This window comes from Semicossyphus pulcher, unplaced genomic scaffold (genome assembly GCF_022749685.1).
Source record: "Semicossyphus pulcher isolate SPU_LCO1_2020_fin unplaced genomic scaffold, fSemPul1.0.p SCAF_27, whole genome shotgun sequence".
In the NCBI taxonomy this organism is placed as follows: Eukaryota; Metazoa; Chordata; class Actinopteri; order Labriformes; family Labridae; genus Semicossyphus; species Semicossyphus pulcher.
The window spans coordinates 5,809,914-5,828,592 of NW_027211701.1; the positions used below are offsets into that span (position 1 = coordinate 5,809,914).

An 18,679-nucleotide genomic window follows, 5' to 3' on the forward strand; every position below is an offset into this window, starting at 1 on the left:
CAGAAAACATGATATATATCGTGATATATATCGTTATTGAGATATGAAAAATCCTATACTGGGATATAGGATTTTGGCAATATCGCCCAGCACAAGTGCACGGTAAATACAGAGCTCTTTATAGTAAACAGAGAGTGATTTTGGATACAGCCAGGAGTAAGTCTCTATACAGGCCCACGCAAAGAGCTCTAAACAGGTTAAATAAGTGAAAACACCTGTGTGAGGAGACCATGGCTGCGAGTGGATTTAAGCAAAGGTGTTTATTGCTTACTGGTGGAAACAGGGATGGGAAATCATTACATACTAATTATAGTATAATCAAATCCAAACATTGCATTCTGCAACAAAACTGTGAAAATGTAGCAGGTAATGATGGCATTGTTGGAGCATATTGATTTGTGGTTTTCTCTTTTGGCATTTCTTTTTGGCCTGCAGCATTGTCCCCATTGTTGCAGCACATACACACACTTGCAGGTTTATGAAAGTAATAACGTTCAGTTTTTGTTACAAATGTTTTAGAGAGGGGTCACGTCTGAGGTTGCCCTGCTGTTGAATTGTTTCATTATATTTTGTGAAGTGTTTCTAATGCTGAGTCTACCCCCATGGTGAGCCGTGGAGGAAATAAGGCCGATTTGATTTGAGACAAAGCATAGCTCAATATTGCGCTAACAATATGACTTGCAAATATTAAAGTGGGCAAATAATTTGTAACTTCCAGTTCCTGTGTTTTTTCTACTCTTGCATGTTTTACACCTGTGCTTGTAACATATCTTTTCCCCTGGTGGTTAAATTTAAAAATAATTCTGCTGTTTTTTTAAAACAAGGTTTTTGTCAGCCAAGTTCTCTTTGCTCTTCAACTAATTTATTCCAACAATTCAAACAGAGGAACACAGCCAACAGGGAGAAGATGTGGCACCTCCTTAAAAGCAAACAGAATTAGCAAAACAATATTGACTTACATTTAAAAATTGATTATGTGAAAACATCTGAAATTGTATTACAGTACTAGGCCATATTACCCTGCCCTAGTCACCAGTAGACAAAATATAGGAAACTCCTCTCATTATAAAGCATTTTTTTCCATCACTGGGCCAGTAAAATTCCACAAATTGCAACTAACCAGTAAACATTTTGGGTGTCCCCATATTGAGTAGAGCATAGCTCCTGATGGCCTTATTGTTTTTAATTAACGTGGCAGTTTTACTCTCACATCATGGAGAGAGGAATTTGGCAGAAGAAGGCGTTTCTGGTCCTGGTGCGAAATCATTCACACTTACAGAACACAAAGACACGGCTCCTGACTCACACAGACAAGACACACACAAAAACACACACAAACATATAGGGACATAGACAGGCGTATGTGAGCACACACACACACAGACATAGACAGGCAATTTGTGATTTAGGGTAATAGCATTTAACAAGCCTTCTGCTCTGACATCCAACCTCTATCAATTAAACATCAAACATTCTCCTCAGTTTTGGTTCCAAACACATTCTTCATTCCTTTAATCCTAAAAGCTGAAACTCAACCCAGTTAACATGCCAGTGGAGAGCGAGCGAGCAAGAGAGGGAGGGAGAGAGACAGACAGACAGGGGAATCAAAGCATGTTAATCGAGCCCTACAGTGCAGTATGCTGAGTGTGTATGTGTGTGTGTGTTTTTGAGACAGTGCGAGAGAGAGAAATGGAGCCAGACTAGATGTGCATGTAATCATTTTTATTCTTGAACCCCCTCCCTCCTCCTCTCTCTTGCTCGCGCTTCCCCCTTTCTACAGCCAAGGTTTCTCTCTCTCCCCCGTCTCTCTCTCTCTCTCTCTCTCTCTCTCTCTCTCTATCTCTCTCTCCATGTCACTGTCTATAATGCACTCTGACAACACACAAATCACTGGAGTGGTTTCCCAGCAACAGGAGGGAGGGTTTGGGGGTTTTGGACCCTGATGGAGCCAAAAACGTCTTCCAGGAGAGGAAATTGATTCAGTGGAAGTCTTAAAAAAAATCCTTCAGATCCAGTCAATAATCACCACCAGATAAAAAAGGGGGGAGTAGGAGTGTAGGGAGTGGGGGGCATTGATTATCCTTGTTTTCTGCCGCTCAGTACACACAGGCAGCAAAGTCAAGAGCTGGGAAACAGCCAATGAAACAGCATGACAGTCTGATGAAAGACAGTGGTGCTGTGGGCTTGTGGTCAGAAATCAAAGTGTCCCCTCTCATCCCTCCCTGCTCTTCCCTCTCTCAGTAGGAACCATGTTTTCCTCCCCCAACCACTCCCTCTGACCCACATTCATTTCTCTCTGCCTCCCCCCTGTGGCCACTAATGGTCATGGCAGCTCCTTTCGCCATAAAATACAAATAAATTGTACAAAACTGTAAGTGATTAGAGGAAGATTAAGATCTAATGAGTCATTTTTACCACCATGTGGTACCACTTTTTCATAAGGCATACTTACAAGGTTTATACATTTAATGAATGACTTGAATATGGTTTGTATCAATCATCTACAGATTAGTAATTATCTCTAATGATGTAAAGAAAAAGAAAGTTTTAGTTTGCCAGGTTGTGCAGACACAAATGATCTTTCAAAAAGAAAAATCAAGTGCCTCATAATTTGGCAACCTAACAGCTTTCATTGCACTCTCACTTTAAAGCATCTGTAAAGCATTGAACTATTTTAAAACACTTTAACTATGCCAGTTTTTCAAGAGGAAGTGTGGCCTATCTGTTATCGTGTACTGCAGCCGTGTGCTATAATATTCCAACATGGGACAGAAATAGAAAACAGTACCATGGTTCTTAAATGCCTCTTATTGTAGCAGAGAGGTATGAGCCTGAGAGCAAAACGTAATTTACCTAAAGGAATAAACTAAAGGTGGCCGAGAGGGACAAAAAACACTTTAGTGGTTTGTAGTTACAGTTAGCTATTAATTATCAAATCCTTTCCACGAATTCTCAAAAAATACAGAAGAAACACAGTCCTTGTAAGCTAGCAGAGGAATAAGCTAGCAGTTATCTCCTGTGTCTCACCTGTTAAACTGTCCACGAGGCTCGAGGCAGCTCTTGCTAGGCGAAACTGCCAGACGTTGCTGTGAGTTCAGACGTTAATATCGTCACTTACCAATTTAAACCTATTTTTAGACACATGATAATCGACAGGCTGTAGGCCCAAGATATTTGCTCGTTGTGTTTTTTTCGTGATAATATCAAAATGTGCCTGTTTCTGTTTTGAGGTGACGCAATGATTAATTGCGCACGCGCTGACTCTCCCATTAAAGCCCTAAATTGATTCTACCAGAGACATTTTCAGAAAAATATCCAAGTTGTTAATTAATGTAATAGCCTAGATTATTTGTTAAAATGAAATAGAAACAATAGTCCTGTGTTGCATGTAAAAAATTAAAAATATTACTTCCATCATGCTATAAGAAATCTAATGAATTTACTCAATTCATATGTCAATTCAAATGTATGCCTCATATCCACAGGCCTCTTTAAAAACAAACACCTGATACATTAACTGATTTTATTCAAAGAGAAATATGCATTTGCCCAACAATTAGGTATTTTCTTGATCAGTGTTGCACTGGCAAACTCTTTGGATCTGACAGCCTGTCCTGCTGTTGTTTCTTCTTCTCGTGACCTCAGGGAAAGCCATGCCCTCCCTTTGCATCTCTGTACATAGGGGACTGTGGGGCCTCTGCTCGTGCAGCAGCTCTCTGTGCTCCAGTTTTCTCCTTTATTCCATGGGAAGATTGAGTGTTTGGTGGGTCCTCCTGCTCTGCCTCCAACACATCCAGCAGCAGGTAGTCACCCAGTTGTTCTAAATGTCCATGAGGGGAAGGACTGGGAGGTTTAAATACGGATGTGGAAGGCACGCAGATCTTAGAGGCCACAGTCTTTCCAGGAAACAACACACTCTTGCCCTCCTCGCATGCAGCTGGCCCATAAGCTGCAGATTTATGCACAAATGAGAAAAATGGGATGTGTTCTGTCAAAGCCTTTCATGACACAGAATATTTACAGAATATTTACAGAATATTTCAGAAATCAGATGCTCAGTATATGTTACCTTTCTGTCTGTGTTTTGGGTTCGTCTGATCGATAGGGAAAGTGAGTGAGTTATCCATTTTGCTGTGAATCCTCAGATCATTATCAGCCGGTTCTGTGACTAAGATAGTCCAGATGGAGAGTATCATTTAAAGAATAATACATATATGTTTGTTATTCTTCAAAGTTACATGTGCATTTGTCAGATTTGTCCTTAAATTGTGTATTTTATATTAGCCATGAAGTCTTTGTTTTGTGTTGTCTCCACATTAAAGTCTAAAGTGAGTCCACCTGAAGTATTTCAGAAATGCAAAACACATAATTATTACTACTTTGGCAGCTCCAGCCAGTGTCCAGCAGATTTATTTTCCAATCACTTTTTTACTTTGAAGAGTCAGATCTTTACTTTTCTTAGATCTTGCAATTGTTTTTATTAAGTATTGTGTTTCTGGTTGTATTAATTGTGTCATTTTCTGTATCTCGACATCATTGCAAATGAGGGAAACCTCAACGTTTTCGACATTAACGAGGCTTAAATAAAGGTTTGAATTAATTAATTTTTGACAGCGTAATCATTAAGCTAATAATTAGGATTAAGGTAATACTTTAGGACCAGTTTCAGTTAAATTACATTTTGTGGAGCAGTTTCAAGTGACGCCAATCAATCAATATAATATACTGCGTATGTGCACTAAGGTAGCGACTAAATTTGATCCTCATTTTTTAAAATGGTCAGTATTGTTTTCATTATTATGAGAAGAAACAACCCTGACCTACAGTATATCAACATGTTACAGGCACACAGCCAGTTTCCATTATGTATCTTCCTCTTAAACAACAACAAGTACAATGTCTGGAAAGTATAACTCTGAGACAATGCATGCTGGGAAGTCTGCCAATATGCTGATCATGTTTTTCTGAAAAGATTGTAAACAGAAATGATTAAGCTATACTTTATTACAAAATCTGCTGACACAGGTCAGAGAAATAAGAGGGATGCAATTGACAGCTTTTGAAAAGCTGACAGTGAAGTCAAGAGGCATGTTTACGCATCACTAAGAAAAAGAGAAAGATGAAGAAGGGTTATTGGAATGATCTCCCTTAAAGAAGAAAAGTAACAAGATCCCTATCGCCATACAATTCTTTTACAGCAGCTTTTAAAAGTAAATCCCTCATAGTGTGAAAGAGGTACAGAGGTACAGTATAACGAGTCATTATAGTAAGTTTTAATGATAAATGCTTTTTAATTCACATCTCACACCAGTGTTTGTTTTAAACAAATGCCTCTAAAAGTGAGGCAACATAACATAGAACATGTTTCTGGAAACAGTTGATAGTGTTACAGCTTCATACATTTTGTATAAATATAGTTTATAGCCTATAGTTTTTCCTTCACCAAGTTACTCATAAGTATCATAGATACATACACACATTTGCAACAATATTTCTTGTAAAGCTTTTTTCTACTCCTTTAGTATTTACTCATCATTCAACCTCAAAGCTCTTTGAGAAATATTGTTATTGGCATAATTTCTTTGTCTTCTTAAGATCCTTATCTGTTCTGTCCTCTGCTTCACCACAAGTCAGGCTCCACCCACACGATCTTCTTCTGCTCCTCCCAGATGATGGTGCGCAGGTTGGTGAGCAGGGAGGCCTGGTCACACCAGGAGTCTGGAGCCACGCTGTGATACAGACATGGCAGTTTGTCTAGCAGCGGCTCCTCGCTCCTTGAGCACGTCAGCAGCTGCTCCTCTGATTGGCTGTGGCGATGCAGCCTTGTCCTGGACAGAGGGCAGTAATAAGTACAAGATAATTTTCTGTTTCCTGTTTTGTCTGAATAACGATAGAGACAGTTCAAAAAGAGAAAATGTGATCTCATATCAGTTCATTCTTTTACAGCCGCAACTGAGTTTGACTCAGATTCAATTCTCTAACACATCAACATTAAAGGTCAGGTTTTGATCAGAGGGAACAGGTTTCTCTCAGTTTGAACTGTCAACAAAAAAAAAATATTTCAGTAAAGAGATACCAGTTTTTCCAGTGATAGGAGCATCAATAGACCAGAACACATTCCAGCTGCAAGAGAGCATGACCCTTTTTGTGTGTTTTTGCGCTGCTGTAGTCATGCTGGTTACTCGACATTTAAGTGGCTTATTTAAGTGGTTGAACATTATTCAGGGAAAGGTAGGATGAATGTAAATGACAACATATCTACTGGAATAGACTAAAGGAAAAAACCTTCCTTCTTATATTCTATACTATATTAGCTGAAATTTACCTGCTGGTTTGCAGCAAAAGATACATTGTGGGTTTTCTGCAGCCTCTGTACACTGGCCGCCTGCTCTACCAACTGAGGTAAACCAGCGCCCCTAAAGTACTAGATAAATTGTTTAACGAAACATAACCCTGACTGTGAAAAATTTGGGACACAAAATGTTAGTAAAACAGACAATTTGACATATAATTAATTGAAAACACTACAACAGTTCAATCACTCAAACTGATCTAATTTTGTAAATATGCACTCATTCTGACGCTGATGCCTGCAATTGTTTTTTACACAGCATTACAACTTTTTTCTTTTGTTTACAATGAGGAAAAATAACATTTTAGCCTTAAAATATAAATAGAGACAGCAAGTGACCCAAGAAATACTTTGAATTACTGCATATGATCAATCATAAAATGTGTGTTGGGATTTCTATGTGGGCTGTTAATGTCAATCTAAGGACAAAGTCTATCAGTCTCTAAAGCAGTGCAACAATGGCAGATACCAGTGGAGTCATCGGTTTCACCTGCGTACACATTCCTGTACCTGAGTGCTTGAAGAGATTATCTAAATCTGATATCAGCGTCATGAGCAATGAGGTGAGCCCTTTCAGTGTTTGTGTTTGAAAGAACGAGGAAAGTTTACCTCAGTTTACGTGCACTGCGTGCTGACTGGCCAATGAAGATGATAATAGGGAAGATCTGGGCCCGGTGCAGCCGACGCACACAGTCCAAACCCATTGGCAGCACACAGTGAATCCCCTGTACAATGAGGAAAAGAATACATAGAATATAGATTAAAAAAATATTTTTTAAACAAGCATTAATATCAGTGTTTAAATTTAAATAAGTACTCTTTTGCCATGAAACTTTATATCAAAGAAAATGATAAATATCAGCATATAAACATGCTGTATGATGCAACACTATAATTACAGTTTTACATTGTTAGATAGAGGTGGGCAGTATAAAAATGCTAATGGAACAATATAGGTTGTAGTTTATTTTTTGGTACTATAATAATGTCTTGGAAAAATATATAATTTTGACCAGAGGATGGTGCTGGAGATAAAGGGCTCAATTTTAATCCCACATGCACTAAGAACAACATACAGGTGACAACAGAATACTGAGTTCTAATGGACCCCTCTGATATGTGTTCAGGTGTGTGTTTGGTTATTTTGTAGTAACCTGTTGTATTGTGGCCATCTTTTAAGCATTATTGCATTGCTTTTACTTGCTAGCTTGAGGTATTTTGTTTGATCTTGTAGACAAAATCCTCAGGTTGACTGCAGATGGATGTATTTCTGAGATATTTGTTCCAAGTGAAAAGTCTAAGACCAAATTTCCAAACCAATGGCTTCAAGAAACCTACACGAAACCATGGCGCAAGAGGAAAAGTCTGGATTAACAAAGTTATTAGCATTCATCCTATGGGGCTTATGGATGTCTCTCAGACATGTCATGGCAATGCATCCAGTAGCTGCTGAGATATACAGTCTTGACCAACCAATCATACAAAACTGTTATCTATAGAGCCCCACTGCTATTGTTGCTTAAGAGTATTTAGAAGTAAGCTAACCTAACAGCTAAATATTGTGTTCCCTTTCTACCTTCTGTGACAACCTCATTTACTTAACCCCATACTTCACTTTTTGGGATAGCCTACACTGATAGGGTCCTAACATAAGATCTTAAGTTAAATGTTCTGACCTTCTTCATAACTTTCTCTACACTCTGCAGGGTGAAGCAGCAGTTTCTTCCCTGCTCACACTCCTCCAGGACCTCGGACCTCTGCAGCTGGGCGGCATGCTCACTGGAGCTCAGCACCTCTGTAGAGAAGGTGGGAAGGGAGGTATTTTGTAATAACATAAATAAAGTCATATGTTAAGATTATTATTTACAAACAAGAATTATGTAGATTTTCATTCTTTCATACTTTTAAGTACTTGCATTTTCTTTGATGAATTTGGTATAATGTCTGAGACACTTTCTTCTCTTGAATACACTTGTTATTGTAATGATCTTTCACCATATCATTGCAGAGTACTGGACAGCATTTACTGCTTTTATAGCCACTATCGTTTTTATTACTATTTATACACAAGATTTATTTCCTTCCTGGTTTGCAGCAACAGACAAACGTGATCGGTCAATTCAAACAGACTTATCTGTAAGAGCAGAACATGTGTAACGTCTTCAATGGCATATGCTCCAGCAGAAACAGATATGAAATATAAATGCACAGGTTTTTATTTCAGCCTTTAACAACCCAGTATTTCTTACCAGGCTCACAGAGCTGGAATCCCTGCCAGCCTGCAAGCTTCTTATCCAGTATGCGGCCAAGGACGGATGGCAGCAGCAGGACAGGCCTACAGATGGGTGGGTAGTGTGGGGTGACCAGGGTGTAGGGCATGAGGGACATACAAGTTTTGGATGCTGATGAATCACCTACACAAGAATAACATACTTTGTGAGAAAGGAAAATGTATCAAATTAAAAAAACTATAAAAATGTTCATCAAATAACAGTTTCAAGAGGCAGTTAAGCATGATGTTGTATTTTTGTGACCATTGTACAACACCTGAGTCTGTGCTTATGGTCTTTTCATCCTCCACGCTGACCCAGAGTGGGTTCCTGCCCTGTCGCCCAGTACTAACAATCCTCACTGTCTTCTTTTTAGTCTGGGACACCATACGCCAAGACTTGTAAGGAAGAGGAATATTAAGTTATTATACTGACCCTTTTGCCAGGTGTCAGTGTGTGTCTGTTATTTAGATTATTCTTACCTTCTGAGACGTCTTTGTTTGGAAGCTCATTTCTTCAATAGCATGAATCAGAAGTCGCTGTCCCCTGTGTCATCAGAGAATAGGCAGACATTTCCAGCACTGTGAGCAGTGATTTTATTCACTTACAAGTATTCTATGATCCTGACTCTCTTCTCATGCTGACTGCGAGTGACTGAACAGATCCTGTCTTTATTCCTTCTCAGTGTACCAACCTGTAATAATTGGGGACAATTCCGCTCTGGAGGTCCAGTAGCTTACAGGGATGAACTTGGCTGGCGTGCCATGAGTCCTCGGTGCCAGTGGGTCGTGTGTTGGTCACATGAAGGATGTCGTTGCAGGATACGGCCAGGGTTCCATTTTGGCCAGCAGAGAGGGACATGTTGACACGTACGTAAAAAGAGTCTCCGGACGACGTCTCACTGCTCTGCAGCTGCTGCAGCAGCACCTCATAGTCTGAAATGCAGAGGACACTGTAATTCAAGCTATTGTATATTTATATTATAAAGTCTTCACTTGCTGTACACTGTGACTCCAGTTGGAGTCATATTACAGTAGCTTCCCTACTGATTTCAGATTTAAATATTTACCATGCTGTACCTCCCTCTTTTGCAGTCGACTGGTAAACTCATCAAGAAGAACTGTTGATCTGTGACTGACTGGCCAACAATGCTATCCTCTCCTGATAGTAAGGCTTAATAGAGCATTAAATACAACAAAATTGGCTGATGTAAGTGATGTACAAAACCAAGTTGCATATGCTCCAAATTGCTTGTGAATACAAAAGTAATTACCCTTGTTAAGAGTTGGATTCTTCTTTAATATTTAGCAATCTGTCACCAATTAGAAAAAAAATCCTATAATCCATTTGAAGAAGACACATGGCTCCATCTATCCTCACGATGTGTTAAAACTTTTGGTACTTTTGCTTCCCTCACCTAGCCTGTGTATTTTGTTAATAGGTGCAAAGCATTAGCACTGGTCAGGTCAAAACTGGATTTCTATCAATATATGCAAAAACAAGGTAATATAAGCATTTAATAGAACAGTAATGGAGCGACTCTCGATTTATTCACAATTTTCTTGCCTAATCCTCCTAATGCTGCAAAACAAAAACGCTAATACAGCATGTTGATCAACATTATGTCCTGTTTTACGTAGCAGCTGGCTATCCTTCTAATCTCAAGAGAGACAATCTACTTCCTGGATGCCTTGTATCAGCTGAAGCCATAAACGTTCAATCCAGCCAGTGCCAAGATACAGTCACTGTGATTAATTGTATGTGTGTCCTGCCTTATGATTCTGTTCCTGCATTTTGTTTATTATCATTATGTTATTTGATCATGCTGGAATTGAAGTATGAGCACAATTTATCATGAGAAATATCTGATATAATCTGATATACTTCAGAATGATAACATTTATTTTTAACACATGACGCAAAACATTTTTATGTGGATTCTGTGTCATACCATCTTGCTTTTGCCGAAGGGAGAGGTGACAGAGGCCTGTGACCTGGCCGAGAGCCCATCTAGCTTCCTCTAAAGTGGAATCCTCCAACACCATCCTCAGAGCTTTATGGTTCTGCTCACACTTCACCTGCAAATTAACAGTAATATGAGAAAAACCTTTACAGTAGGCAAAAGGATTAGAATTACTGTAGTGATCAGAGACACACTTAGACCCACCTCCACTATCTGTGCCCCGGGGCTGATACCAACAGTGTGGGCAGCGCTACCTTCTGTCACCTGGTGCACAAACACTCCGGTCTTATTGCCTCCTACCACTTCCAGCTGACTGAGCAGCGCCTCCCCTTGGAAAGAAATGCTCAGAACACGGCCGTTGACGCGTATTGCTTTTGGACGAGAACGCATGAGGAAAGGAGGTACTGAGGTTCTTGACAGGCTGGTGTGAGAGTAATTAGGGGAAGAAGAAAAGCAAAGTTTGGTTATTGCAAGGATCATCATTTCCTTAAATAGAAAAGAAAGATATGACTTCTATCTGAGCAAAGTAAAAAATCCTTTTATATCTGTATAATAATCTTTTTATCTTCCCTGGCAATGTTCTGCCATGAAACACATGTTTAGTTGTTAAGATGGACTGAGGTCAGGTGACTAAATTGAATAGTCAAAAATATTGCATGTTTGGTAATAATAGTAATGTCACTTGAGTCCACATCTTTTGGACCCAAAGACTACAAATTTGAAAATTTCTGCAGTCTGCTCATCATCAGCTTGAAACTAGAGGCTCGGGGCTACATTAGCCGCTATTAGCATTACATATGCAGAACTGTCAGGGGTCCAGTTGCAGTGGTGACAATGTGGTGCGTGTTTTGAATTATGAAAAACATATCTTTGGTTCAGCTGCATCAGTTTTTCACTTTTTTTTAATCAGAGAAGTTGAATGCTAAATTGGTGGAATAGTCTCTTGTGACAGCTTTTTGACCTCAATAATTGTTATATTTTAAATCCAGTGTACTGGATTTCATAACATAGAAAGTATCACTCCTGAACTTTCTCATTGCTCTTAAAATTTTAAAATTGTTTAAATGAATCCTTGCTGCTTATTGATTATTACATTTCATTATCTTTATTACTCAGATTACTCTATATTGCTATCAGGTTGACTGCAGTTGGCTCTATAAAAAATGCTTTGTAATATAAAATCTTTATTTAAAACAATGTTGATCCAGTGGATCGACTCACCCATCATTGCTGGAGCAATTAGCAGATGAAAGCCTAGGTGTGTGCTTGTCTTCACTCCCCACTAAACAAAAGAGTGGTTTAATGATTTGGCATCAAGGCTGTTTTCCCGGAAATAATGTGCCCAGAGTTAATGTGTCACTTTACAGCCCTGGCAAAAGGTTTAACATTGAACAATAACAAATTCAGGTCAAGCCAGACACTCCCCTCCACACAGACATACAAAAGCCCAGACACTCTCTTAAACAATGAAAATTCATGTGTTTTCTATACATACCATTCGGGATAAACACATAGCCGTCCAATAAAGAATCAGTCTCGGCTGTTTCCAGGCTACAAGAGAAAAAAATAACACAGCTAAAAAAACATGTCCACACAGACTGATAATGTTGTTTTTAAAGTGCTTTAAATTAAGCTTACTTTAATAATAATAACTTTAATTTATACAGCACCTTTAAAAAAAGATGTTTACAAAGTACTTTAAAGAAGTAATAAGGCTAATCTAATAAAGAGGTATGAAGTGTGACAGAACTATCTGCTGTTCCTAACCCAGGGACTGGTTTGGTTGGTACAGATTATTATAGCCTTTTAATGACAGGTTTGAATCCTTTGTCCTCACTTTGAACATTGGGTTACAAAAGGTCCTTTGAGCAATCAGAACTGAGGAATGTGTATCTGTAGAAAAACTCTCTTGACTTGTTCCTCAACACTTGCTGTTGGCAGCTTTCACGACTACTGTAACTTATTCTTAATCGTCCTTTTTTTTGAATGATCTAATCCTAGTTAAACCCTCTTTACTCCTGTAAATTGATAATCCACCTGAAAGTGTTGCCATTCTGTTAACATATAGGAATGCAGAGTTCAATGACACCTTAACGTCATCCTTTCTGGTGCGTTAACTGCCAACTGCTTTGTCATTTGGTAATAATATTGTACTTTTAAATGAGTCATGCAGTAAAATATACTGTAATACTGATGCAGAAACACACACCAGCTGTCAGTATATAGGGCTTCCTCCCTTCTGCGGAGAGACTCTGGACAGGGGGGCTCTGCATTATTAGACCGGATACTGCTCGCTGGAGGATCTTCACACTGTTCACACATAGAAAGATACACACTGTTTCAGGTAAAATGATCTTTTACATTATGAATATACTGACTGATAAAAGCAGCTATCCAATCTACAGTTTGAAAAGGTTTTATTGGATCTTTTTTATTCAGATGTGTAAACAATACCTACGCAGGAATATATGGGCCAGAAGATTTTTTTTCTTCTGCATTTTGAGATTAAATTCAAAACATTGAGAATAAAGTTAAACTTTCAGTTTTAGTGATAGGTATAAGGACATATTAATCAGAGGAGGGATATATTTTGAAATCTTCTTCCATCTATACCTCTTTCAATTACTTAGTGAGGAATACCATTTTTTCATTTCGCAAAACAAGACCATCACCATCAATGTATTTTTCCATCTTCAATACATGCAGACTCCCCTCTCCCACCTATGGCACTTGCTCTTAAGCCCAATGGTTCCTACTGTGAATGCACAGGAAATGAAAATTCATTTCCTCAAACAGCTTGGAGAAAATGTTTTATTTCTTGGGGACGATTTTCAGTCTCAGTTTGCCCCACATTCTTTAAGCCAGTAAGTATCTACAGTAGCAACAGTACTTGAGGTACATCAACAGTGCCATTGTTCATCCTGCTTAAAGAACATGTCACCCTGTGCAGCGGTGTGGCTTGTTGATGTTTTTTTTTACTTCAAGTTTTTGGGCGTGAATGGAGCACAGTGGAAAATGATATACCAGGCATAGGCTATGTCTACGATTTTGTATTGTTTCATCGGTGGTTTTGGTCTTTCACGGTATTGTTGAAAATGACAAAGATATCGACAATTCACAGCCATATTCTGAAACACATGCAAATGTACAAAAACTAAATAAAAGTAAAACAAAAGTACAAGTCATGATTTAGATCAGAAAATATTTGATCCATGAATAAGAAAAAAGCTGAAGAAATCAGACAAAGCATTTGATCTCAGTTTATGAAAATTAATACATGGTTAATGTTCTCAAATTACTGTTCAGTATCTAGCCCTGATAATATAATACTGGCTCATCTCATACAGAAAAACACACACACCTCTGGAGTGCAGGGACTCGTTGACATGGGATTGAGTGCGTCCATACGTCGAAGTCTACGTCTCGGCATGACTGGGTTATCTTCAAAGCTGGATCCTGGGCTCTCCCATTCTGCCCCAGTCTCCTTTCAGAAAGACATAGATCACTGCTTTAACATCATCATACCTGTATGTGTTGTGTTCATATGTGTGATGCTTTGTGCTCGTGTGAGAAATTACATCACAGCTGCTCTGTTGTTTTCTGGGGCTGTGGCTGGCCTGCAGGCTGAAGACGTGCTCTTGGAGCTCCACCAGCTGACACCTCAGGGTGTCCTTTTCAGCAAGGACGCGGGCGATCATGGCCTGGGCCTCGTTTCTTGACAGATATGCCTATAAACAAAGGGAACCGCTCATAATTACTTAATAAAATACAGTACTTATTTTACACAGAATCAACTGAGAACATGCATGTAGAAACCACAATGACATGATCATGACCATGTTCAACTTGTCATGCCCCACCTCTACCTGAAAATATGTCAAGACATATGTCTCAGTCAGGGATCAGAATCATAGGTGCTGAGTTCCCTGCCAATAAAGCCTGTGCTGTGCAGGATGTTGTCAGTGTGGCATCTAGCTGGCACCTAGCTGGAATAGCAATTATGTCAGATTCCTCTCACTGTTTCTGATGCAGGAAAGAAAAAGTCTTACATAAGGCAACAAATTTAAAATTGGAAAAAAGGGTGGTGGTAAGTTTGAAGCTACTGGCTTAATCCTCATTTTTATTTCCACATGTCATAATGCTTTCATCCAACATGACAAATATAGTAGAGCATTAGGCTATTCTGGTGTTTATCAACCTTTATTCAAATTTAATTGCTCCAATGTATTATTACCAAGCTGTCGAGTCTTTCACAGTCTTGAGTGGTTGGTTACTGCACCGCTCCAGTGGAGCAGCTATGAGACTTGCTGTCACCACCTGAGAATTTGTCAGGGTGTGGGCGGATTGTGCATTTCATTCTTCTAGGCATCGATGATGTTTACAGGAGCAATTTAAAACCAAGTTAGAAACTGGATTTGTGATGAATCACACATGACAGCCACAGGCGAAATGTAACAATACATGACGCTTCTGTAATTGTTGTTAGTGTGAACGTTAACTTTAACACTGCTCAGTGACAAAAAGATTTTCCTGCAGAGGACTCAATTTAACTGAAAACTAATATAAAAAATATATACAATATAGAGCCAAGAGATGACATATTATCCTCTCAACAGCACTGCTGTCACTGCTTGATATTTAGACAAAAACCGAAAAAAAGGATATAATGGGATTTAAGATTAGTCCCAAGAAAGCCATAAAAAGAATTAGTGATCACCAAAGACAGGAAAGTCTGAGTGATGGGATTGTAAGCAGTCCCTTACCTGGTCTCTCTCTGCCTGCAGCTCTCTCATCTGGTTCTGGATCACTGTGCTCTTCTTCTGGTGCATGTTACAATCCAGGGTCAGCTGCTGCACCTGGAGGCTCAGGCACTCCTTCTGATCCAAGAGCTGAATTCAAATGAACACATTTTACATCAAATGTGGCCTCAAGTGTTTCAGGGATATATTACAGAGTTACAGGAGTTGATGAGCAAGTCAATGTACTGCTAGGCTGCACACAAAAATGTTCTTATGAGTTGTCTGAAATGGACTTTGCTGTATATGTGTATGGTATTACCATTGAACAACCGCTTGATGATAATTGTTGTATTACTTTTTTTTTTAATAATGTATACTATATGAGTACTGAACCGACGGTGCAGGAACTAATGTTAAACTAGAAATGAGAAATGTTCCTCTGATCACAGCTTTTGCATGTCATGGCTCTGCAGTGGGATAATCAAAAGCAGTGTATAGCATGGAAATGTGTTGAATTTGAATGACATTTCCTGATTCATGACGACAGTAACATTTACACACCCCTTGTTTCTCTTTGAGCAGCTTTTCATTCTCCTCTCTGTAACACCCAAGCTGCTTTGCAAGTTCCACCTGGCTGTCTACGGCCTCAGCTAGGTCCTGGGCCAGGATGTCCTGACGAGCCTGACAGAGACACAACACACAGACCGAAAATGAGACTCAGACATGAAGACACAAGTGTCTTATGTTTTTTTTTTTACGTTATTATGAGTGAGGGCTGTCACTATTCCACAATAATCTGTAGTATAAGACAGAATTGAATATTCTTACTGGGTCCAGTTTTTCCATCTTCCCCAGCTGGTAGCGCAGACTCTTGACTTCTTCTTGCAGTTGTGGACTGTCAGCAAGAGAGGCACACCTCAGTGAACGTCGCTTCTGGAACTCATTCTCTGTTTGGGCCTTCTGCAGCTCTGTCTGCAGCTGATACACCTGTCATCACATAAGAACAACAACTCTAAAGGGGCTGCTACAAGGATTATTTCCACTATTGATTTTCTTGTAATATTGTTTAAAACATTTATTTGTGATGGCTCCCAAAACGAGTCAATCCCCAGGAGGCTGGTATAGTTGCTTGATTTCTACAGCACATTCCCTGATTCTTGACAACTGTATTAGGGGAGCATTTTTATAAATCACCTGTTTAAATTATATTAAGGCTTTATGTAGGTGAGTTCTACTTGCTGCTTGACATTACCTCAGCTACAAGCCACTGAACTTGACAACTCAGCTGTGTTTGTGGTGTTGGTGCTTTTTTGAGAATTTTGTCTTGCAAATATTATTTTCACTATTTCCCAGTTTGGGATCAATCAAGTCAATCCATCCATCCATCCATCTTGCTACTATGCAATTAATAGTCCTTCCAGATTATCTAATAAGTCAGTACTGTAATGAAATCCTAAGTATTAGTACGTCACCATTAATTACCAGGTATCACTGTCAGCGCTTGTCATAACTGGTTTGTTTGCTTGCTTAGCTTTAACTCATGAGTTCCTTTTTTTTGCGGCACGTCCATGTGGGTCAGGATTGTTGTTGGTTTTTCCCCCGCATAGAAAAACAGCGGCCAAAAAAGTGGTGGCTATGTCAACTTATACACAGTCCATGACACTCTGGACAATGTGTGGAAAGCCAGCGTTACTCAGGTGATGCCATTTCCACTTCTGCTTCTCAGAAATAGCTTTAAAAAAGCCACAAAGGAATTTATACAACAGTTTTCACACAGTGTGTTAATAGTGAAGTGCCATTATCTTCAAAAATCAACATCAACTACCATGCTCAGATTTCAGTTCTTTAACCTTTTTGGACTTTCCCCTGAGATCACAGCGTTGTGTTTCAGGGAGGAGGAACTCATTCCATGTATGTAGGAGTTTCCTAAGGCGACAACAAGACTGTAGTGACTGAACACTGACCTGCAGGTTAAGATCATGGAGGCGCATGTTCACAGCTGATTTCTCCTCGATGGCTGCTGTGTAGCGCATGTATAAGTCACACTTTTCATCCTTCAGCTTGGTGACGTCATGTTGCAAAGAACACAAGTGTCTCCGCAGGCGTTCATTATCAGACTGAATGCATCTGGACTTCTCCTCCTGCCCCATTATCTGCCCAATCTCTGACTCCAAGGAGGCACAGCGTGCACTCATTCTGCCAGCCTCACGTCGTGCCTCCTGGAGCTCCTTCTGCATCCCCGTAACTGCCCTGACCAGATACTCCGTCAGCTCAGAGTACTTTATCAGGCCTGCGAGGAGAGCAATGCAGGTCAGAAATACAGCAGGTGAAACAAGGAGAAGAATATTCCCTCAAAATCAAGGAAGAATTAAAGTCACAGACCACTGAATCTTGAAGGCTCAGTGCTAGGTTTCCGTCCTGTGACCTGGGTGTACAGGGTTGGGTAGTGGATCATCAGGCTGTCCAGCAGGGCCACAGCGCCATTTCTACCCTGGCTTCTCAGCAAATCTAACATATAGCCTGGAAACAGTAGAGGACAATAAAATACTATCTCTTGCTCTACTAATACTGTACTCAAAGTATATGAAGGTCATAAATAGTTGATCAAACCAACAGGGAGAAAGAACTGTTTCCTCTATAAATGTCTTATTTCAAATGTAAAAGTACTGCTTTTCATTTCACTAAAAAGATAAAGCATGTTAACAAAAGCTCTCTGCAATTAAAATGAGCAAAAATGTGAGAAATGTATCAATAAGCTGGCCAATACCCTTTCAACTCTAATAGACAGAACAAAGTGTTGGTTTAAGTAATAAATAGTTGTTCTTAGCACTCAAGTGTAGCTGGAATTTCCTCTGCTTCTTGACAACAGAATCAACAGTCAGTGTAAACAATTCAGGTGCCGTAAAAGAAAACAAACCTGAATCAATTTGTCATCTACAACTTAAGGCAGACTAAAGAATTCCATAACCCTGTGGACAGGCTTTTTAACTTTCTCTTAAATCTAAGAAGCAACAAGTGAAGTTTGATATCTCACTGGTTCTCATGCTGCGGTTGGTGAGGTTGTGGCAGGACAGGATCTCGTCTTCGTCCATCTCGCTGAGCACCCTGGCCTGCCTCAGGTAGGGGATCAAGATGCAAGGCCGCGCTTCAAGGGAGATCCGGTGGCGATTGTCGTTTATCAGTTCCCAAAGTTCCTCCTCACCCATCTCTCTCAGGTCTGGACCTTCAGTAAGGCAATCCCCTGCCATCCTTCCTTGGAAAAAAAGCCGCTTCGTTCTGAGTCAGTGGACACAGCTAGAGCAAACACACACCGAATGCTGCAAAGACTATTGTCACAGATTCATTCCTGGAGGAA

At 39.6% G+C, this 18,679-nt stretch overlaps 1 protein-coding gene across 1 annotated transcript; it reads right to left on the minus strand.

Annotated features, from left to right (window-relative positions):
• Positions 1 to 5,418: 5,418 nt before the first annotated feature.
• On the minus strand, positions 5,419 to 18,679 carry card14 (caspase recruitment domain family, member 14). The gene is made up of 20 exons (XM_069676741.1): positions 18,359 to 18,679; positions 17,707 to 17,844; positions 17,289 to 17,614; positions 16,153 to 16,311; positions 15,886 to 16,005; positions 15,349 to 15,474; positions 14,164 to 14,313; positions 13,947 to 14,069; positions 12,795 to 12,895; positions 12,081 to 12,136; positions 11,807 to 11,867; positions 10,790 to 11,006; positions 10,574 to 10,700; positions 9,317 to 9,557; positions 9,105 to 9,168; positions 8,900 to 9,020; positions 8,602 to 8,766; positions 8,029 to 8,147; positions 6,962 to 7,077; positions 5,419 to 5,828 (listed from the first exon to the last, which is right to left on the minus strand). The coding sequence occupies exons 1-20, from the start codon at positions 18,570 to 18,572 to the stop codon at positions 5,621 to 5,623; spliced, it is 2,952 nt and encodes a 983-aa protein (XP_069532842.1). The 5' UTR covers positions 18,573 to 18,679; the 3' UTR covers positions 5,419 to 5,620.